Below are 19,103 nucleotides of genomic sequence, written 5' to 3'. Positions count from 1 at the left end.
ACATCAAGTGGTCATTACGGGAAGCACTTTTCCTGGAGGAAGAGAGGACTGCACAGTGTCTCCCCAGCTGTTCTCAATGAACCCTTTTCTCTCACCTTGGTATAACTGCGCCTGCACAGATGGCAGATTGCACGGAGCCAATTTATTCCACGGCTATTTTCTCGGAAACACGCATCCTCTGTGCCTGAAAGGACAGGTCACGACGAGGTCATGCTAACTGAAATGCTGAGGAGAATGTATTGAGGGCAAAAGAACACGAAGAAGAATTATGAATATGTATATGAGGATTAACAAATGCTGCTTTTTCTTGAGATTTGCTCTGCAGCGGATTATGCAGCATTAAAAAAAATTGCCTCCAGCCTTTACACCATCTAACTAGACTACAATGCCAAACCAAGGTCTACTGTGTGCCCGAATAATTTTTTAGTTTGTACTCAAGGCTCCACTGGCCTGCCTTCTGCTTTGTTTTGAAATCTGAGTGTTCCCAATTGCGTAGCACTCCGCCTCGCTCGTTATGAGGTTCATTTACCACAAGCCCCAGAATAATCACTCGCTTTTCATTTTCCCCAAGCTTTAGTCTTTTAAATGCTCTACCACTTGGTTGTTTGGCCAATTACAGAGCAGACTTTCTATTACTCAGCATATTGTATCAAATTGCATATGCCATAGGGGGTGATCAGAGGGATGCAAAACACAGCACTGAGGATAAGAAGCTGTGGATAACAATTATTTCACATGTATACTACTAGGCAGGCTATGCTTGTAAATTTTTTTTGGAGGAAAATAAAGTCATTAACTGATAACATACTGTGTCTGTTAGGGGTTGAATTCTTTTCTTTCTCACACAATAAATCTAAAGAATAAATGCACCCTAAACTGACACACTGGAATAAAACTGTTTCAATTATATTTCAGTTTCGGAAACTGTTCTAGAAACTGATCAAAAACGGGTATTTGACGTAAAGACGCCAACCGGGAATAGTGTTATTATGATGAAATCGTAACAGCAATGGTGTGTTTTCTGCCTACAAGCTCCCACAAGGTTTTTCCGAGCGAAAGTGTTTGAGGAAAGATCCTCGCCACAAGTGCTTCCCACATTTTTATGTTTATCTTTGCAAGTAGAGAACAGAAGACATTTTTCATTTCTCCGGCACCAAATCCCGCAGGAGTGAGTGTTGCTGCTCCCTCGGATGATGATGCCTGGAACAAAGTGTTCACGAATCCAATGTGCGCGCGCGCGCACACACACACACACACACACACACACACACACACACACACACACACACACACACACCCTGTAGGCATCAGCAACCTTATTACAGTGATGTTGCCTGGTGCAGATTTGCCCATACATCTTGCACACACACGCCTATACACACTATACATACACACACTGTATCTATACAGCTAAAATGCTAAAGATAAAAAGCTTTTGACCTGGAAATGAAATATTGTGTTTTACTGTTTTCCCCTAACATAAAAAACATAAACTGTTTTTGAGAATTTCATCACTGCGAACATGCTCAGTCAATCATGGCTGCACAAAATGCGAAAGCTATCCCACATTTTAATGGTTTCAGAGGTGAGTTACTGTTTGTGACAGATAATAGCAGGTTCCCCAGGCATGACACAGGGTCATACAGGTGTTACTAGCCTCAACATGAATATCCTGGTACATAGGCGGAAAACAAAAGACAAACATCACACATTAGCACATTTGTGCAGGGAGATGAGAGTTTTTCCGTCTATGCAGCATGTGCGTGATGTCCGTATCTTTAGTAATGTATTCACTAGGTCACGTATTAGATTTTTACTTTTCTCATCCTGAAAATAATCCCCATTCAGATACATGGATGACCTATGAAAGGGCTTTAGTGATGATGGGCTACGTTTTGAAAAGACATTCAGGGTTGGTGACTGTACAATTAGTTACGGCATAATGATCTTACACGCGTGAAACTACCAATGAAGCTGCTGGGATGGCTGTGGCCACTAGATGTCCCTGCAGCAGGCAAACATGTCAAATCCAAGAGGAATTAAGGAAAACAAGAGCATTATCCCTCAGTAACTCATGACAAACTACAAATTGGACAAATCTTCACTGCAAGGATAACTGTGAAGACCACAAAGCATTATGATTTTTTTTGCCAGAGGTAACATTTCGGGCAGTTCTAATAATGCACCTGTTTATTATACTACTATATAGTAGGCTACAGTCCAACTGCTGACACTGATGAACCTGACAGGGAAGGTTAGCATCTGTAGTAACTGTCCTTAATTTTCTATTTTAAACTGCAGTACAAGTTGCAATTTGTGGCATCACGTGCACACGGCAGACAAAGTAGTAAAAAGAAATGGAGAAATTAATTATTCTGTCTCATATTTCAGATTAAATAAAATAAATGAATGAACGGATGATACACAATCCTGTATGGCACACTGAAAACAAAGATGGTTTCTGTATTTTAACAAAGAAATCCATTCGCCTCAGTAATTCCTCTTGTTAAGACATTACTGTTGAAAACAGCCGCTCAGCTGCCAATTACACAGATGCTACATTTGATTTAATCACACATTGCATGCTGTCTGCTCGCCATTTACACACAAACACACACGGCAACACCTGCATGGAAGAAGAACGCCGCCGTGTTGTTTCCAGAGCGGCACTCAGCATTTGCCCGTTAGTGACGTGTTGAGAGCCGGGACCCGCTTCAAACTGAGCACAGCTGCTGCAATGAACAGCAGTCCTAATGAGACGCTTTCATTTCTACGGCTCATGTTTTCCAACAGTCTCACCGAAGCACCTCAGAGTAATCTAGTTTCCTTATATCCACGCGGTGTATTCATTACAAATTACGTGTATTAAATCGAGCAGAATAAAATCTTTTATGTTTTTTTCTGTAATAAATACAATATCAAGTCTTATAAAAGCGGTTTATTTAATCTCAAGTAATTGAAAAGAAGAAAGCACTCAAAAATGTAATATTTCTCCTCTGTACACAGCTCTTACAGTAAATCTGCTCTCCTTCAAGTTCAAGTAATAGAAAATATAATAGTCTGCAGCCTGCTCACAGCACTGCCTGAGACAAATAACTGCACATTACACATTAACAGAAGTAACATTCACATGGGAATGCAAGCAGCCGATATCTTCACGCTGTCCGGATACTTTTTGACAATGTCTTTTTTTTTCAGTTCCACAATACAAAGACCTGTGGATGTGTTCTAAGAAAATATGTCTGATTCTGAAAAGAACTTTACAGAGGCAAACAGGTCTGACCATTAATACTCCTAATTCTGCTGCTTTCCTAAAGTAAGAGCAACATGAAACATGTGTTTCATTAATGAATGAGTCATTACACGGTAAACTCACCATGGTCCTCACGATGACGACAGCTGCTGCAGTACCAGACAGTACATCCAACATTAACACCTTGTTCAAAAAGTACAACAACTGAAAATACATGAGGAACATTCATAATTAGAGCTTGGAATCAACCCAAGAGGCAAATGTCTAGGTTCAAAGAAGCGTTGTCATTTAGGTAATCTGCAGTTGAGTAATTGGGAACAGTTTGTGTCTTTGTATAAATGAGTAGTTTAACACAAGCCTGTAAGCTTCCTGTCTTGTATTTCCCTATAAAAAGCATAGTGCTGCTGGCAATGACAACCAACCAGCTGAACACTTAGCAAACCAACTTTGTGCCTACTTTGTGAGTCTGAGTTGAGTCAACTCTCAAAAACACCTTGGAAGTCAGGGAGGACATAGAGTATAAAGGAGTTTGCCTTGGCCTTGCACTATAGAGACTCCTGGCAAAGCAAACGGTGTATGGACACGGACCTGGATGCTTTTTCAATACTGTACCTCCAGCTCAGTGCTACATGCTGACAGCATTTTCCAATGCCAATGATGGAGAGCAGGTGATAAGAGGGCATTCAATTCCTCCCTGACTCTCCCGCGGGTGCTACTGCTATCAGTCCTGCTAACATTTAAGGTGTTTCTTGCTGGTCATGTCGTTCCAGATGCGGTGCATCTCCTCGGGCGAGATCTGGTGGACGGTGACCACCCGGCGGTAGCGACAAAGACTGTAGGCCATCTTCCAGTGGTTGAAGCCGCTGTTCTGGAAGGGGTGGATGCCCAGCTTACGGAGGCACACACCGACGTACACGTCCTCCAGGTGCAGCAGCCTGGTGTGTAAGGAGGTCTTGTATATGAGCTCGGCCACATCTGCCGAGAAGACGTAGCCGGTGCCGGAGCAGAAGGGTGGGTACTTGCTCTCTGGGTACAGATCCCTGGGCATGTACCACTTGCTGCGCATGTCTCTGATTGGCCCACCGTTGATGACGTAGCCGGTGAAGTACCTCCTTCTGGGCTTGGTGGTGGGCTTCAGGAGGTTATAGATAAGGTTCTCCATGTTGACAAAGATGTCACTGTCTGTCTTGAGGACATATTGAGCCTTAGAGCAAAATGTGGCCACCCAGCGCATGCCCATCAGCGTTTTAAGCGTCAGGTTGTGGTATGAGTCGATAAAATCCTCCACTACAATGTCATGAAAGATCTGACTCTCCTGCTCCACCATCTGGTTGAGGACAGCATCAGTGCTGCGGCCCAACAAGAAGAGCGTGACCACACGCATGTCCGGAAATGTGCTCTCATCACCCCATGTCTCTCGGATGGCCTGACGGGCGTCGAATTCCTTGTGGGTGGTGCTGATCAGGATGACAAGGAAGGGCGGCTCTGCCTCGCACTTCTTGGCCTCGTTGATGAGGTAGCCAAAGTCATGTGGGTTGAGAGAGCGCGTGCGGATGTTACTGAAGGTGGTGTTCTTGTTCACCATGGGTGTTTTGCGTACAGGGATAGTCAGCTGGCCCACGTAGGAAGTGGAGGGGCGGGACACACTCAGGTACCACAGAGCGCTGGCCCAGCAAACCACTGTCAGTAAGTATAAGCAGGAGACCTTAGAAGGCATTGCTGTTCACTTGGCTGTTGTTAGCAGCGTTGGAAACTTTGAGGCCACGCCTCCATGGGTTGTCTAAGATCTGGCGGCGCAGCTTGAGGCTGCCTCCGCAACGCAGCTGGCATTAATTTTAGATAATGGACTTCTCTACTGTCTAGTGTTGTGGTGTTGTGATTGAAAAGGCGAACCGGAGAGATTTCTTGTCATGTCCACGGCTTTACTGTGTCCCATTGCAGCTTGCACGGATGCTTTCAGCTTTCTGTGACAGCATCTAAAAAAAGATGAGAACACAGACAGTCAGTGGCAACATAAATCATAACTACATAATGAAACTGCAGCAGTAAGATAAGCATGTTGACTGGATGTGTAACATTTTACAAGCCATAGCTTATTCTCATGAAAAGGCATTTATGGCAAGGCGTGTGACATATTTAAAAATATTTTATTCCCTATTCATTACAGCCCATAACATCAGTCCACTTGCAAGGCAGGACGCACTGTGCCACAGCCAGTCACCCTATCTTTCTATCACAGCCTCTGATAACAGCTCTGTGGTCTGAAGAATATCCCAGGAAGCTCTGTCCATTGATAGGCCCTGCTCTGCCTCAGCCCTCGACCACTTTCTGTTTGCAAACGCTGTTTATCTCCCTCTTATCCCCCCTGGACCAGACACAGGCTGGCAAATCAGAGCCACTCCGGTAGTCTGAGAGGAGGGAGAAGAAGGAGGAGGAGGAGGGGTAAGACAGAGAGAGAGAGAAGGATCAAGGCAGAAAAGGTGAAAGTGAAACATTCTCATGGGAAAGGATTAATATCCACTTCCTCTCATTCTCTTGGCCTCACTCCCCATTTACTCCCAACATTTCCCATCTCAATCATCCTTTCATACCTCAATGTCAAGCTATACTTGTGGATTTTACACATTTTACTCTGTAATGAGCTACTCCTTCGTTAGCGGGACAGGCACTGCTGTGGAACTGCAGCAACTTTCAGAATCACTGTGCTAATTGGACACACTGACAGACCATAAGGGGATGACTTTAAGCTCTAAATATGGAATATGATAAAACACACATTTATTATACTCAAATGCTGTGTGCTTCCTGTATTTAAATGTCACTTTCCATTCAAAGGCACTGATGGATAACCAATTCACAGGATTTTTGGTGTCTGAGAGCCAAACTAAATCTAATCCTTCTTTACAAACAGACTTTTATTTGCTACAGAAATAATCTCTTTTGATGTAGCAGCAGCCCTGATCTTATTCTGGGGGAATTCATATTTTTTTAACCATGCATAACTGATGATGAACAAAAAAATTGGTATAGATCCTATTAGAGATACCGAAAAGTGCAAAGATGCTTGTGCTCTGTTTTAAGATGGAAGGGCGGAGATAAAAAATGGCTCGTTCTTTTTATCACACTCCAGATTTTGTCGAGTCTTGCGGGGCGCAGTGGTTCTTTTCATCAGGACTTTCCTCTTATTCCTCCCCCCTCGGTTTCTACTATCTATCTTTTCACCCCCTCTCTCTTTTTCTTTCTGGAGCAGAGTCATCAATCTCATGGTCCAGTAGAATCCATCTCATCATGGCTGCTTTTCCACACCTCCTCCCTCTCAATCACTCCCTCCTTCTCTACTTCAGTGGATGCTTGATCCATGTTTATATGTCTCACTGCCTCCCTCCCCGCCTTTCTTTGCCTCACTCTCTGTCCTTCTGGCTTTTCACTGTTCATTCTTTGGGACTCCTCATTTTAAGCTCCCCCAACACTCTGGGGTTCTTTCTTCGTATCATCCTGAGCCACCTTTACTTTTCTCCTTGTCATTTTTTCCCCGCTAGGGTGTAGGAGTCCTCTCCTCACGGCTCGTCTCTAACTTATTGACAGCTTCTATCGAAATCGGTCTCCCTAAAGCCACTCAATCTCCAGTCTGTCCCCTTCTCCTCTACCCTCTCGCTTACAGAAATCACTAAATCATCCTATTCATCCCCTTTCCTTGACCTTGCTCCCCTCATCCTGTTTGCAGAACTGCTGTTTTCACCTCTGTTGTTTCCTGAGGAGGGTCTATTGGTTTCATAATCCTCCAAAACTACTAAGCACGCTCATTTTTCCGGAGCCCAGAATAACCAATATCCTCATTTGGCGATGCACCTCACGAAATCCTGAGCTCTAACTTCCCCTCAGAGCAAATTGAAAGATGGCTGTATCATTTTGCGCTGTCGTGTCACTTTGAATTACATTAGTACTCAGTAGAAGTCCTCTCCTGAATATGTTTCACTTCTAAGATAATATTAGGACATGGGATCATAGTTTTAAATTGCGGTGTTACAGCTCTTGCAGTGGGGAGTATTCAGTTTTAATTTGTGGTTAGCATTAACTAACAATGCAAGGCCAAAACAGACCACACAGTCTACTTATTGAGCAGTCTGGGGAGAGGGTCAAGTGCCCAACTGTTGTCAGATGAAGCACACGGAATGATAAAAGCTAGTATAGACGTGAACACTCGTGCATATGTGTGCATAGATCGGCTTATTAGTTCAAAAAAGGTACCTGTATTCTGATTCATACTGGGAGTGGACGTTGACTACACCAGTAAGTAGTAAGAAATTGCATTATTTTTTGTGTTAAATTTTTTTCTACCTTTACTTTGTTTTATATCTGTGCAAAATTAAATAACATGGTGACGTTTTAATGATTGTGCTCCTCTTCTCTGGTGTCACAAAGAGGTCACAGCGAAATAACTTGAATGCGCATCATTAACTGAGACTGAAACTGGACCTTGTTTGGTGAGTATTGACAGCCGAGTAGACACAGGACGGAAAAGAGACATTTGTGGCCATAATGTTACAGGGGGGGACTCTGTGGTGGCTACGTTTCACTAACTTTGTTATGAGGAACTGCTTCAATATGTGGAACACAACACGGGCAAAACACACCTCTGTTGATCTCTGTCCTTTCCACTCTCTGATGTGTTAAATAAACCGACACTCAAATGCGGATCCACATACAAGTTACCTTGGTTACCAAATGATTTGCACAAATATATATATATATATATATATATATACACACATTGCTTAAAGGTCACTTATGAGATGACACGCAAGGTTGTTTCCATGACAGTTATCATGGATAACATGCAACTACACTGACTACTGGAATACACACAACTCAGAAACATCTAATATATAATCTGTACTTTGGCAAATTAAGCTACTAGCAGGCCCTGATCACGCTGCACAGACAATAATCTCCTGGATTACTCAATATGGATATACTAAAAAGAAATTCTAAGATGTGGAACTGCATTTTTGTATGATTCATTTGACTGTTGGGGTGTGTGTTTGATCGAGTGTGTGATTTCCGTTTGACTGAGCTATGACTCTAAGATGAATTGGTGTGACATTTGTGGCAAATCGCATCCATCATGTGACAGATACAGCTTTAGCATTAGCTGCTCATATCTGAATGGTCAGCTTTGTTTATATCCCTAGTTACTTTTGATTTTAAAGTAATACAGACATGTTTAAGAATAACATTTAAAAGTTCAGTGTGTAAGTGTTAGTGGCATCTGGTGGTGAGAGTTAGGAATTGCAACCAACTCGTAAGTCACCGCTCAACCCTCCCTTTGCGAGTGCGTAGGAGAAGCTACGGTGGGAAACCCGCTCTGTCGGCTCTTGTGCTAAATAATACGTGTGGTCCTCCATTTGTCCAAATATTACATCTCTTCTTACTTCTAACAAACCAGACAACTACTACTACTACTTCTTCTTCTGTATTCAACGTAATGACGAAACACGCTCAGCGTTTGTCCTTTCGGGCTACTGTAGAAACATGGTGGCGCAACATGACGACTTTCATGTAAGGGGGATCTTATGTTATGTAAGGTCTTTATACACCACTGAAAACATTGTTTTTTTATATTATATTGTATTTTTGTTAATAGAACTTCCTAAATATCACACACTGAACCTTTAAGTACAACTACTACTTCACCAGCCATACAATATATCATAATACTGACAAAATACTGACCCTGCTGATAAAAGGGCAGTTAAACATGCTAGAGAAAGAATAACTCCAAATATACCACATTGCAGTAAAAACAGGTATTAATGTGTGAAAAGTGAGGGAAGAAATATATTAAACATAATGATTACAGTTACTATTAACACCTATTCACAGGACTTATTGCTAATTATCTGCCAATCTGAACTGGTTGTCATGACAGCACAGCGACAGGCCATGTGTGGGGAACTAGTAGGAAATTGTGGTGGGAAAAATGCAGTCAGGTTGAGTGCTAAACACTTTTGAATGTAGCCCCCCCAGGAAGTCAATTTAGCAACCTCATGCAGAGCTCTGCTGCACTGGTCGCTGCTTCATTACGCCTCACACTGACTCCACATTATGATCAACTTTGTGCGGAGAAGACGGCTCTTAAAATGCTTTTGTACAGTGATCAAACATTTACCCAGTTCCTGAAAGGTAGCGAGTGAGAGTAAGTGGAGGCAGTGCTTTTTATCAGTCTACATCTTGGTACTGTATAGAGCTGAAACAACTGCTTGGTCGACACAAAATCAATCTAATGTACAACAACTGTAATAAATGATTAATCGTCTTTTTTCAAGCCAAAAATGCTCAACAACACCTTAAATGTGAGGAGCAAATGCTTTTCCTTTAAATCACTAACATTTAGAATTGATTTTTTACAAGCAGTTTCCTCAGCTTGATCATCCGGATGCAGAACTATGAAGTTAAGAAGGTATTAAGTAGAAGGTTCTCCTGAAACTTGACGTGATGATCAGCTAGATGAATTCTCTAGAGAGCCGTTACCACTCTGTTGGTCTTGTAGAACTACAAACAACAAAAGATTGAATGTTAGTTAGACGGCTGATATACTCTCCCCCTGATGTTTATCTTTTTGACCAATAGCAATAGCAGTAGTGTCAGTTGGCGGCCTCGTTAGACTCTCACTCACTGCCCGCCTGGTAAATGCCCACCTCTTTCACACTTCCAGCTATAATGCAGGCTCTGTTATTAGCCTCCAAGCTCAGGGCAATAGAACCCCGATGACATCACTATGACATCATCTGGGTTATTTTCTCAGACTTGTCTTTCTCAGACTTGTCTTCTGACATTATGCTTTAAGGGGCTGAGTTAAGGCTGGACGATTAATTGACAAGTCATTCGAACCAATATTCAGAGCTTCTAACGGACGTGATTTTCCCTCGTCAGTTATTTTGTTTTTTAATCCTATTAATATTTTCCCCACTGTGTGTGTTAAAGTGTTTTCCCCTTAAAAACATACTACCGCGTGTGTAGTCACATGACTCCGCCCCATCCAGTCCTGCTCAGCTTCCAGACCAGAGTCTGAAGCCCAGGGAGATGTTAGCCAACTGCTTTCACTTTCCAGCAGTTGGGGAAACAACAGACAGACATTCATTAACGGACACGCTGTGACCTACACTGTACATTACTGCCATACTGACATCTTACGCACCCGCTTTAAGCATCACTTTCTGCCGCTCGCTCGCTCGCTCACACCCACCACATCCACCCACACACTTGCTACACACGCACATTGCACTGGCTTTAAAAGACCAAACTTCGCAACTCTTATAACAGCACACGTCACCTTTGCAGAATAAGGAAAGAAAGCAAACCAAGTGTTGAGTGTTGCTGTGCGAGTGAAAATCATTAGCTGCGCATTAATATTAATAACCGTAAATTTTAGAAGCAGTGCTCATTCATTCAGATATGGCAAATATAGGGGGATATATCCCTGTTATGTGCATGCCACAGACTGCCTTTTGCGTTCTGTCAACATTATATTAATAACATTTAAATAATCGATTTTTGACATTGGTGAATCTGAAAAAAAATCCACCTTTAATAGTAGAACATGTTAACAGTACAAACCTTGTCAGTGAACCAAAAAATCTAGTCATTCATTATTAGTCATCGAGGTAAAATGTTCAATTATTCGTGATCTTGATTTTAGGTCATGTCTTAGGCTGAGTGGTACGTAACGAGTAAACTGATTAATATATATATTTTTTTATAATAATTTGTGGCGGCCAATTTGATCAGTTGCTTCAAGAGCTGGAGTTTAGAGCGGGGACCTTGTTATCACACATTGAAGAAATTGCATATTTTACTATTATAAAGGTATTTCCGCTCTGGGGTAACAGGTGCTTTGAACAGACGTGAATGGTTTGCTCTGTTGTCTTTACAATCCGGTGACCTCTGTAAAGCGGAGCAAAATGCTCAAAGGCTACATAGATGTGGGAGTTTCAGTCTCGTTTAATGTTGCACAGGATAATTGATTGCAGTCATTAGTGAAGCGCAGAGTGACCTTGCTTGGGGGGTGGGGGGTGTCTGTGTGAGTTAGTGAGAGAGGGCGCAATAGAAAAAAAAAAAAGGCGGCATATGTGTTTCTGTGAGTTGGTTTAATAGACTGTAATGTCTACTGCCTTTGAGAGATGAGCTCAGAGGGCAGACATGTCTGAAGGTAAATAAATCATTTTTCAGAGCCGAGGGATGACACCACCAACATTCACGCTGCCTGCTTCAATATTACACTTTCAATGATTGGCAGAGGAAAACAGGAAACAGCCCCCATCACTTGCGGTTTTCATGACTGCTGATTTAGGCAAAGCTTCCAAAGCGATTTGTTTGAGAAATCTTTACATTGCAGCATTATGATGTGCTAGTAGTAGTTTTTGAAAGCGAGACATGACCTCTATACATCATTCAATAACAACAACAAAAAACAAGAATCAAGTGGATAATGAAATAATATTGCTTTTTATGTCTGAGGGAGGAAAAACATGTTACCCAGGACCAAAATATATTCATCAAACACACTTGCCACTATGACTCTAGGGTATGTGACATTGTCTTTGAGTGCCTGCATATGCTTTATGATTACTGAACAAACAACAGCTTCCCTGGAGGGAGCGACTCAAACACACTTCCCCTTCGACCACTGAAACAAAACAGACTCCAAGGCCAGTGAGAGCTGCATATGAATATTGTGATACTGAAGTCGGGAGGATGTGAATAATATGGCGTTATGTTTGTGCTGAATATTCTTTTAAGAACTGGGACTACATTTCAGGATTTGAACACACCTTTTGTCGTGTATTTAAAGTATGTGAGCTAAGAATTTCAACATATCAAACATGCACAATCACTTGTGTAAACTTTCCTCGCTGATGGCGACATACGCTTTCCATAGTCCAATGATAGTTGGATAGTTGGACATAGTCCAACACCTTATCTCAAGCTCCTGCTGTTGAATATGCGATAAGCTCAACAGGAGGTTTATAATTGTAAGCCACACACAAAAAAACAGTTCAATATTTGATCCTCTTTTCCTCCAATCTTCTGCCAAGTCTAAAACCCATTTTGTCGGCTTCTAAACATTCAAAAGAGGAATGAATGCGTGAGGAATTTAATGGCAATGTCCAAATTGGTTCGCATCCCACCTAATATGGGAGAAGCACAATTAAAATGTCAGGGCTGGAAGGCTCCCAATGTGGCACTAGCGATGCTTTTGTTTCCTGGATAATAAAGGACTCAATGATTCTTGTGGAGCAGCACAGCCAGCCGTATAGTCAGTATTACAGGCCACAGGCTGGACACTCTGGGCTTAGTGCAAAGCCTCTGAATGCAAAGCAGCTTAGGAGTGACAGAGGAAATGGGATATCAATAGTGGCCAACAGATTTGGCTGCTGTACAGAAGCCTGATGCTCCATCCCCACTTCAGTGCTGACTTGAGCCCACACTGTGCTGGGGCATATCGGTCTGCGGCCAAGCAGCGCTTGCAGAAAATTCTAGGCGTTTGTTTTAACTCGCTCAGAGAAGTGGTGCTTGCCTCAAAAGGACATTATAATGATTGCTGGAAGTTAAAACTTTTTTAAGTCAGTTTTGTTTGCTGAACTTGAGAACTTTTCAGACAACACTTCATTCATGGTGAGCTGTGACTCCCACTCATCTGGTGCTTCACGCAGGTTAAATCAACTTGAAAATCATGTTCAGAGGCTACTGCGCTGGTGGATGAGCAACCAGGAAAAAGACACGGGTGTTTGGTGCTGAAACACAGCTGCATTTCATAATTACACAGTCTGCGTTTTCTCAAGAAAATAGAGTAACTGGAATGAGCACAGGTGCATTTGGTTTGTTTTGCTGTGTCACAGACCTTATTGAGAAACAGCACTGGGCGTTGCTGAGGTGGGGGTTCGGAGAGGAGTAAATAGCTTCAGCCGGCTCCCCTCACCAGCCAGACATGTGCTCGGAATGCTAAGCTCCCTCATAAATTGGAAATGACAACTTGATTCATGCAGGTAATACATTTCACTGTCCGACTGGGTGACATTGCCGTTATACAAGCTCGGTGCTGCATCAGGGTAAGTGGACGATGCTCCGAGAAGACACTGGAATTATGCTAATGCAATTGAGGCATACTCAGCACCCAAAATTAAACATTATGCGATAACAGCTGGTGAGGAACAATGCAGGACGAACCAGGAAACAGGACAGGTAAAAGAGGATTGATACGGGAGAAAAGGTGGCAATAACCTTCATAGATCTGGCTGTGGAAGTTAGAGTTTTATAGTATTGATGAAATGTATCAGCTGTGGTCACTAGAGAGCCCTGGCGCCTGGGGCAAGGCAGTGTTCGTTTTTTTAAACTTTTACATTATCCAGGGCACAGTTTTGCTGAGCACACATTCTCAGAGGCCTGCCTCGCATTCGTATAAGTACAAGCACTGTTTTCCATTGTCAGGCACTAAGAATCTGCAGTGGAGCAATTGAGCCATAAGTGCCTTGCTCAAGAGAACGGTGACAAAAATAACAGTTACAAGTTATATTTTTAATCTTTTTGCTACCCACTATTCTGTCTACTAAGGTGCTACTGTAGACTTTTCACAGACTACTAGTACTATGGAACTGTGTCACTCCTTAGCCCCTCTCATTTATCAATTTGAATGTTTTTTGTTGGACATGCTGGGGAAGTGGATTGGGCTCTCTGTTGCTGTTATAACCTGCTTTGGGTCCTACTTCAAAGAGAGGATTTATTTCATCACCATTGGCAGTCTTACCTTGAAGCCGCTCAGCATGACCTGGACAGTACCACATACTTTTCATCTAAAAATGCTGCCGTTACGCCCGATTTTTCAAAACAACATTATCCTACTTATGCAGATGACACTCGAATCTGCATTGGTCCCATTGACACGCATTGTCAGTCCACTGTCAGACAAAACTCAGGTGATGTTAAATCTGTTACAGCATTAGCCTTTTATCCCCTTAAAAAATAATAAAGATCTTAGGCAGCTTCAACGTTCTTATTCTCTGCATTTCTAACAACAAAGTCAGAGAATTTATTTTCAACTTACTGGGGAACGGTCAAATTAATATTTTTGACACTTTTTTTCTGTATAAACCTTATAACATTCTGCCGAATTTTCCTCCAGTCAACACAAAACACAGAGAAGCACAACACTACACACATATGGAACAACCTCATTAATGATCTTACACACTGTCTAAATCTGCCTTTTACTAATTGTTTCCACATGCTTTGGCTTCCCCAGTCATTATTTACCGATTTCGTTTAAATGGTTTTTGTTCATATCCTTTCTTACGTACTTTATGCAACTCGTAAAGCACCTTTAATTGCTGAGGTCAATGCACTGCATAGTATTCAAGTAGAATCTGGCAACAATGTAAAACATCTTAAAACTAAAATAAAAACGTTATGTCCACAGTCATCACAAGGGTCTAACGATCAAATATAATCGTCCATTGGTTTTAATTTAAGCGAACCACCCTCAACACACAACAGACATCCTGGCTGCTTTGATATGTGATTAAATGTTTTGATGGAAAACAGCAAAGCAAGGAAATTAATATCAATGATTTGACACTGACATCTTTTCATGGGGCTGCTGTTCATTACACCTCACTTTCCACGTGCAATAAAGCATATCCATCAGCCCCACTGGATTGTCTTAATAATAATCAACTACAACTAAGCAGCAGTTAGTAGCACTACTGTTCAGTACGCATTTCACTTCTAAGACTCACGTCTTGCTTTCTCTACCTGACAGCAGAGTTGATTGTGCAAATAAGGCAAATCTGCCTGTGATCTTTATCTGAATCCATCTTTGTGATTCAAGGTGATACGTTTATTGTTTATCTTACAATCTTTCCTTCCAATGATTTTATATTCAGACATATCAGATAATCTGTAAATCAGGTGTCTCTTGGAGTCTCAACACATGCAGGGGAACACTCAAAAACAAACTGAGAAGGAAATCAATACAGCAGCAGCCTGCAGCGGATGTGTAGACACATCATGTAGCACCAACCTCTCCAACCCTTCTCTTCAGTCAGCTTTTCCATTCACCCCTACTCCCTTCACCCGAACACAGACCTAAACGTAAACCTGTGAAAGTGCCTGTAAGAATCTTCAACACTAAAAGCAGCAGCACCAGTAGTCTCTGATGTGCTTGTAAATTCTCTGCTATTGAGCTGATCTTTCAGGGTGTTTGTAATTTTATTTTCCTTTTGTTAAATCCATCAGCAAATCAATAAATCAAAATTCCATATTATGTGAGAATAATATCCTGAGGACAAAAGCACCAAATCTAAACCACACGCATGCACGCACAACACAGACATACACACAGTAAACATAATAAAGGTAATAATAAGTGAGTGACAGACATAGACTGATAGAAAGATAGACAGGCAGCTCCAAATGATCCTTTTGAATTACCACCTTTCTTCCATCATGCACCTCTGTCCATATAGCAGCAGTTTCTATGGGGACGAAAATGCCCCAATCTACAAGACACTTAGAGATGTGAATTGCATGCGTATTATATTATTCAGATGAAGTGTTTCACTCCAAAATGGAGGCAACCGCCAATTGAAAAAAAAAAGTGGCACTTCAGCCCATGATGGATAGGACAATCATTGAGATAAGTGATGTTCCATTCTAAACACAAATGGGTAATTTCAGCAGACAGTTGATAAAATTAGATCACTTTTAAGTACACCAACCTCTCTACTTTGAGGATAATGAATATTGAGTTGAGACATTATTTCCCAAAAATGAGCTGGAATTGTAGTGCACTGTTTTGCTTTAAGGATTTGGTTAACAATTATTTTAAGAGGTTTGCAGCCATTCGGTTTTTCTGTGGACACTTTTCTGGAAACAATTTTCATTGAAAACAGTAAGGTTTGTAAAGCAGGACATTATTCTAGAAATACACTTTGCTGTTGAGTTTTTACATGTTTTCACATGAACGAAATTCTATTTGTCTCCATTGGATTAGAGTGGCAGCGTGAGTTTAAGAGGCATTTATCTTAAACCCTCTATACCTAAAACTGAAAAGGACAGATGAGAAAACTGCTGGTTGCCTTAGTAGCAGCCTCTAGGCCAGGGGTCGGCAAATAAGGGAGAGTTGGAGGTGAGTAAATAATGTTTTGAAAATGTAGCTGCCTGCTCTCATCGGCTGGATGTTGATGTCGAGTTGGTCGATGGCTCCACATATTTAGCATGCTAGATATCTGCCTGCCGTCAGCAATGCATCAGCGACTTCCAAATCGTGCTTAAAATCTTGTGAACTGGGCTTTACTTTAAGCCACTGGCCACCTTGCTGCCAGCCACTAGGCCACATTACTGTGCGCCACAGCTGACCACCTTACTGCTCGAACTCCTGGAGCAGAAGAAGTGTTTTCAGAGCAAGAATAAAAAAGAAATTGAATAGTTCCTGTCACTAAAGAATGTATTCACTTTTGGAATTTTACTTCTTTGAAGGACTCTCACAAACATTTTCATGTGCACATACATGCAGAACAAATCTCCCGTGTCCCCATGCAATGCCCACGACACCTCAGCACCCCGATCTCAGAGTATGACAGATAGCGGTGTGGTTCTGCTACATTACAGACCATATGCTCACCAGAGGGACTGTTGCACTACGAGCATCAATTAGATACACACTAATCCTCCTCAACACAATTTTCAGTGAAAAAACCTCCCAAGTCGAGCTCTAATAGAATACAGCTAATTACTCCTGGACAGACACATTTTTACACAATAACATTATTCACATTAACTGCTTTACCTAGGAAAACACCTGGAGGGAGCTGGTGGAGACAGAAGTGCCATAGGCTACCAAGTGAAGTTTAGCACTAGACTTTACTTGGTTAAAAACTCGGTAGCTTATGACGTTACAAATCGTGGTGGAAATTTTACAAACACGGACCAGGTAAAGCAGCACTGAACGCAGGGCGCAGATGTCGGTTTCCGTTGTTTGATAGGCTGCGTCATTAGCAAGCCCACAAGGGGCTCAGCTGCTGGAAAAATATGGAAAAAAGATGAGTTCTGTGTGTTTTAGGTGACTTTATAATATGTACTGTTGATGGAGAAAGTGGAGTAGATGGGCGGGGGGCCAGAGAGAAGTGGAGCAAGCCGGAGTGTTTACCTGAGGTGTAGGCCTCTTGTGTGTCTGAGTGTCTGTGTATGGGGAGAAGAGAATTCTGAGGAAACTGCAAAGCATATTTAAAATGTATAATAATAATGTTCACGGTGATTAAAACCTGCTTTCACATGACGGTATTATGTGAAAAATTTAGGTTTTTTTTGCCAGGGGGTGGGGTTGTACAATCACGATGCCTGCTCAACCATCGACCATCTGTCAGCCATCGCCGATGGACAACAGCATTGTCTATCGGCCCAAACCTAACTGCTGCCCAATGGCAGCACTCCTCCACTGTGCTTCACCCTGCTGTAGATCTCCAGCCTTTATCCGGGGGGCGGTGAGTTATCAGGAACACCATCTCAGTGCTAGAAGACAGGTAGAGCGTGGAACAGGCTGAACACATCCCATTATATAGCAGGGCGAGACAACTGCACCTGTCTAGATAACACGAGCGATGCTGGGAGAACGCACACGACGCCGAGGCAGAGACGATGCTGGATTTTTATCAGACGTGCTCACCTGTAGATGTCCTCCGATGTCTCTTCAGGTAAAAGAAAAGACACACACACACACACACCTGCTTGGTGTCTTCGCTATGAGCTGGTGGCTGAACCGGAGTGCTGAGCAGATGCCAGATGAAGGGTCCTGTGGTAATTAACTTGTCTCCTAGCCTATCCACACACACACACACACACACACACACACGCATACACACATCTACACACATGCACACACACATCCCTGCCACTGCTGATGGCAGCACAGGCTGAGGACATGCAGCTTCAGCACTCCTTCCGGTAAATAAAACTCCTCCTACTGAGGGGCAAAGGGAATACCACGCACACACATGCACACACACACACACACATGCACACACACACACACACACACTCGCTTCCAGACTGCAGTGTCTTCAGAGCTAAGAGCTGAGGTCAGCACTGTCTTCTATACTCTCCAGGTATAACTATTTTAAGTGCAAACAGGTAAGAATTAATATTACTATCTGTATATTTGGACATTCACATACACATAAGTTTGTTCTGTACATTTAGGTGGGGATGTACCGAACAGCCGCCCACTGAGGACACTCAATGGTCATAGGATTTGCCTGTGATGCCAATTAAAACTGAAACCATCCAAAACATACATGTACTCTGTCTTGAAGGGAAAGTAGAAATAACAACTGAAATATATCTTTAATGCTGAACGTATATAACTGAAACTATTTCAGAGTCATTTCTCCACACTCTTATTCACAACAGACTTTAGTAAATGTGGCAAAGCTGGTAGGGCTGACCACAAATAGTCGAAGATTTGATGCTTCGATGGGCGGAGCCTGATTCGACTGTCAATCTCACAGTCATGCCATTTTGACGATATGGGGGTGCTCATCGTCTGATTTTACATAGAACTACCAGTTTTCTCCCAATAAGTTAATATACAGCCTATTATAATATAATATAATATAATATTTTAATGCTGTAAATAAACATGTAAAAAGAATAAAACTTTCAATGTTTGTTTTTGAAGTGCGTGAATAAATCCAAAATTGTAACCCTAACCCTGGGTCCTCAGCAATGTTGGGCACTAATAACATTACTTTCCCCAGTCATAGTGTAACTAATTACTTTTCTAAATAGTAATATTATT

General features: G+C 42.1%; 1 protein-coding gene across 1 annotated transcript in view; it reads right to left on the bottom strand.

Annotated features, from left to right (window-relative positions):
* Window positions 1-2,923: 2,923 nt before the first annotated feature.
* Window positions 2,924-19,103, bottom strand: part of LOC123980703 (beta-1,3-galactosyltransferase 1-like) — a 112,370-nt gene continuing 96,190 nt past the window's right edge. Inside the window, exon 3 of the mRNA XM_046065223.1 lies at window positions 2,924-5,229. Coding sequence (XP_045921179.1) covers window positions 3,984-4,970 — 987 coding nt within the window. The 5' untranslated portion in view covers window positions 4,971-5,229 and the 3' untranslated portion in view covers window positions 2,924-3,983. The remainder of the gene's footprint in view (window positions 5,230-19,103) is intronic.

The sequence above is a fragment of the Micropterus dolomieu genome, linkage group LG01 (genome assembly GCF_021292245.1).
Source record: "Micropterus dolomieu isolate WLL.071019.BEF.003 ecotype Adirondacks linkage group LG01, ASM2129224v1, whole genome shotgun sequence".
NCBI classification, from domain to species: Eukaryota; Metazoa; Chordata; class Actinopteri; order Centrarchiformes; family Centrarchidae; genus Micropterus; species Micropterus dolomieu.
This window is presented reverse-complemented; position numbering and strand designations above follow the sequence as displayed.